Source organism: Dufourea novaeangliae, unplaced genomic scaffold, assembly GCF_001272555.1.
Source record: "Dufourea novaeangliae isolate 0120121106 unplaced genomic scaffold, ASM127255v1 scaffold21, whole genome shotgun sequence".
Classification (NCBI taxonomy): Eukaryota; Metazoa; Arthropoda; class Insecta; order Hymenoptera; family Halictidae; genus Dufourea; species Dufourea novaeangliae.
This window is the reverse complement of record NW_015373910.1, coordinates 3,537,051-3,541,745: the sequence shown is the minus strand read 5'-3', so window position 1 is coordinate 3,541,745 and position 4,695 is coordinate 3,537,051. Positions and strand designations below refer to the sequence as shown.

General features: G+C 48.5%; 1 protein-coding gene across 1 annotated transcript; it reads left to right on the top strand.

The window, feature by feature from the left end:
* The first annotated feature begins 508 nt into the window (after window positions 1-508).
* Window positions 509-4,478, top strand: LOC107194111 (segmentation protein even-skipped). Its single transcript, XM_015583678.1, has 3 exons — window positions 509-656; window positions 1,996-2,189; window positions 3,684-4,478. The coding sequence occupies exons 1-3, from the start codon at window positions 509-511 to the stop codon at window positions 4,476-4,478; spliced, it is 1,137 nt and encodes a 378-aa protein (XP_015439164.1).
* Window positions 4,479-4,695: the final 217 nt, after the last annotated feature.

Here is a 4,695-nt window from a genome sequence, read left to right as displayed (position 1 = left end):
GGAGGGGAAGGGGACGCGTGTTGAGCGAGATGGAGGAGTGGGGTGGGGGGAACGACGAGGGAGAAAATAGGCAGTGCCAGGGGATCTCCGTCAGCCAATCAGAGGCCCGTGCAATGGTCGCCGTCCAATCCGTGAGCGTGACGGAACGATGGTCGCCCGACGGATTGGCAAAGTCGTATAAATTGCCGGTAGACTGGTTCGTCCTTTCAGTTGCACGTAAACACTTCTCGCAGAGAACACGTTCTGTGGGAGGCACAATCTTTCGTTCCGAGTTTAACGTTGGTATTAGCACAGTGAAAGCGACGTTTTTCCCTTCCGTGTTTCCGTATGCAGTTACGGGCGTAAATACAGACTTTCGGTAGTGGAACAATCGAGGAGAGTCTGACTAACGTAAAAATCAGTGACACGTAAAAAGTGGTGGTTATTCACGTAGGGAATCCGTAACGAGAAGTGACCGTTTGTTTCCCGATATACGAACGTTCGAAACGACGATATCAGTGCGACAAAAATGCAAGGCTATCAGAGGAACTTCGAGGATCAGCAGAGGGATCAGAGGGATGAAGAGACGATAGTGGTGGACCTGGTGCCACCTCAATATCAACTCAGCCCACCGCACAGCCCTCCGCCCGGGAATATGCCAAAAACCCCGGAAAAAGGTAAATTTCACTTGAACAATTTTCTCGATGAACATTGAGAATTTTCGGGGGGTTACTTCGTCGCGTACGCCTCTATTGAATACTAAATACAAACGTGGTTGATCAATAGTTAAGTAGTTTAAGTTAAAGAAAAAACCTTTGGAATAAGAATGTTTCTATTCCTTTTGACTGGGAATCGAACAATTAGTTTGAACTCGTAGGATAATAGGGACCCTAAGCGATATCTACCGCGGATAAAGAGTTGTCTCGAGAAAGTAAATTCTAAAGAATTTCCTGCTCCGCCTACGGAAACATCGCAGCACACGTTCGCGCATTCTTTCAGCCCACCTCCTGAACGCGCCCGCAATTACCGTCCTGTAATTGCTCGGGAGGGTTAATTGCTCAAAACGTTAATCCAATTGATTGTTCGTTGTTCCGTCAGTGCGTTAAGGGGTAGCTTTCTGTGGGCTGGAATGGGGTGAGGGAAAGGACCCCGAACGGAGTAGCGGGCCCATTGAACGTTCGTGAATATAAGTGAGACTCTAAACGGAATCGGGCGAACCCTTCGTGGAAAATTGTCCCTCGCGGTTTATTGCGGTAATTATTTTATGGTTGCTCCCTGATTCCTGAAAACCTCGTTCCCGAAGATCTGTTTATTGCTGAGGGATTTCGAAATTGGCCATTCGGTGTCGCGAACTTTCGCATCGCCATAACTTTTGTCCTCCGTTCGAAAAGAAATTAACGGTTCCCTCGGAAACGTGTATATTGTTAAAAATATCGCCTCCCCGAGCACCTTAGTTTTATTCTTACCGCGACCCTGGGAGTCCTTGCCATTGTAACATCGCAAAGTGGTCATTGTTTTACGATCAGAATTTCTCAGGATTGCATCAAAAGGGTAGAAATGTTCCTTTCTATCGGTTAGATAAGTACGTACATTCGAAGTTTCCGCTGGGTAGACCGAAGAAAATTATCTCGAAAAGAATCCCAAACATCCGACGGGAGTCCAGGTGAGGTCCAGCGACCCACTGAGGGGATCCTTTTCAGACCTCTCTATGCGGCTTTTCTTCTCGTTTACACGACTCCAAATGCGATCGCCCGCTGTTTCTGGGTGGGTGGTGGGACCCAGAATCTGTAACCGCGTTAGGAAAACAAGAACCTGGGCCGTCTGTTCTCGAGAATACAGTTTTGTCGTGACAAATTGCGGTGTCCACACAAAAATGACACGCGCACAACGGGACAGACGGACGTTTCGGTGGTCGAGAATCATTTCCATAAGACGCGCTTCTCTCTTTCTATTATCGAGAAATTTGAACTGTCGGACGTTGGGAGATTTATCAATGGTTCCTTCTTTAATTTGCAGAAACTTCGCCGTCGCATCAGCAGCAACAACAACCGTTGTCCTCGATGGACCCGAACATCAGACGTTACCGCACAGCTTTCACGCGGGAGCAATTGTCCCGTTTGGAGAAGGAGTTTCACAGGGAGAATTACGTGAGCAGGCCGAGGAGATGCGAATTGGCCGCCCAGCTACACCTGCCCGAATCGACGATCAAGGTGTGTATATCCAGAGAGTTTTGTTCACCTAGCGGCCAATTAGAAAATCCGTTTCATCCATCACCCAGCCATTACGACGGAATATTTGACGGGAATATGTAAACAGCACGCCACGGTAAAGTTCAGTAAACACGGTGATCTCATCCTCTCGGACAGCCGCGTAGAAAAGTGTTCTATTAACACCTCGGTCTGTTTAATTAATGACGGTAATCGACGCTCACGGTGGCACAGACGGAAAAGCCTTGAGGAGTTATTTGACTTTTGCTTGCGTAATTATCGTGAAGGTTTCGAGATTGGAGAAAAATTGCAAAAATCGTTTACTCGTTTAGAGATTGCAAATACTTAATCAAGAGACGTTTCAACGCTAGTATGATCGTGGGGACCGTGGAGATCGTTTTTTTTACGCGCGAACCCGCCATACTTGATCGACGATTATAGCTCGAGACGAGGGTTAGAGAGGTGGGGGGTGGAGACTCGCCAGAGTTCGTCGGCAATTCCTTTCCTTTCCTCTTTTTTTCTCTCTTCAGAACCGTGCAAACAGTCAATCACGAAATGCAAACACACACCAGGCTGTTTCTCTCGGTCTTCGCCTCGATCCCCTTGATCCTTTTTCCGTGACTTCTTAATACAGTCTTTTGAGACCACGACCGGTCGATCCGGTCTGTAGGTGTTAATCACTTTAATTAGCGGTTTTTCCCCGGTGGCCACCTTTGACTTTAATGGATCCCTTAATTTCTCATCTCGCACGACTTCGGGCTGTTGTACAATAGCTATAAAACCCGGCCGGTGGAGAGAAAAAAAAAGTGATCGAGGTGTTAAACGACCACCGACATACACGGTTCGCTCTTCGGAACGTTGCCTTTTTTTTCGGGGTCTCTCTGAGTATCGAGAATCCTTCCGGTCTCCCACAGACATGTTTCTTTTCTCGCGGTCCAAGTCCGAGAGCAATTAAAAGGTAGACAAACTCATAAAAAACTTCCTTAAAGAATTAAAGAGAAAAAAAATCCCATCGAACTTGATTTGTCGTGCCCCGTACATCTTTCATCAATGGTCATTCATTTCCCTTTCCACGAGAACCTTTAACGAACCAAAATATAGAATAATATAACAGTAAATTCGCGGTCTAAGTCAGAGCGCAATCAAACAAATGTATAGAAAACTTCCTTATGAATTTAAAGAAGAAAAAAATAAATTCCTATCAACCCTGATTTGTCAAGTCCTATACAGTAAATCTTCCATGGGTGTTCAAAGGGTCCTCTCCACGGAACATAAAACATTTCATAACCTAATGCCCATATGCGGCTGAAACAAATATTGCCTTCAAAAACTCAGCGTTACGCCTTATAACCTCTACCTATAAATGTATCTCCGAACACTCATCGAGAATTTCTACATCGATGATGATTCCTTTCCCCTTTAACGGAAGCCTTTTACGAACCAAAATCAAGATTAAATGAAAACTCGTCTAACAACTCCATATTTCTCTGATTGCAGGTCTGGTTCCAAAACCGTCGCATGAAGGACAAGCGTCAACGTATGGCGATGGCGTGGCCGTACGCGATGTACACGGACCCGACCCTAGCGGCTACTTTGTTGGCCGCGGCGACTGCCACGTTGCCGCCGCCGCCGTATCATGGTGCCCCTGGTCTGCCGCCGACCCATTTGGGCCCTAGTTATCCAGCTGCCGCCGCGGCGGCTTACTACGCGGCCAGATACTCACCTTATCCGGGAGCAGTGCCGACCAGCAGCGCGTCGTCCCTTCACCGACCACATCCGCGCACCGCTGCCGCTTATCCGGCTCATCCGCATCTACTGCAGCCTCACCCATCGTTGCCGCCCCTGCACTTGACCGGTCTGGGCGTTCCTACGGTAGGCAACACCGCCTTCCAGGTGAACAACCCACCCACAACCGCGGCGACCACCACCTACAGGCCGACCATGCTGCCCGAACTGAGTCCCGTGCACTCTGACGCGTCGAGCGACTGCGACTGCGTCGGCACTCAACCACCGCATCACCCACACCACCATCATCACACGACCAACGGGCAACAGATCCACGGGAAAAGCACACCATCGCCGCCTGTCACACACTCGTCGCCCACGCAGATCAAGCTACCGTCCGGTATCAGTATCGCCGGTCTACCGACCACCATCTCGACGATCGGGATGTACGAGAGCAAGACCACCTACGCAGGGCTGGTATCAACCCCCAGCGTGGTACAATCGACGAAGATGGACCCGCCGAAGCTGTTCCAACCGTACAAGAACGATATCAGCGAGAGGGCGTAAGCAAACTGTGGGATCGTTTGAATGTGGAGGAGTCGAACGAAGGCTGGATTCTTTCATCGATTCTAATGGAGGTGTTTATAGCGAAGAAGTTGGGTGGATGGATATGTACATATCGGTGTGAATTCGTTGATTTCTTGTCGGTGATTAAGCGTTAAATTTGTATATATAGATGTATAAGGATAGGCGAGAAGATGTCGAGAGAGACCACCCATCGGGT

Coding starts and splice junctions, on each gene's coding strand:
- LOC107194111 (XM_015583678.1), top strand. CDS start 509: ATGCAAGGCTATCAGAGGAACTTCGAGGATCAGCAGAGGGATCAGAGG. Junction 657..1,995: donor GCCAAAAACCCCGGAAAAAG/GTAAATTTCACT, acceptor TTTAATTTGCAG/AAACTTCGCCGTCGCATCAG. Junction 2,190..3,683: donor TGCCCGAATCGACGATCAAG/GTGTGTATATCC, acceptor CTCTGATTGCAG/GTCTGGTTCCAAAACCGTCG.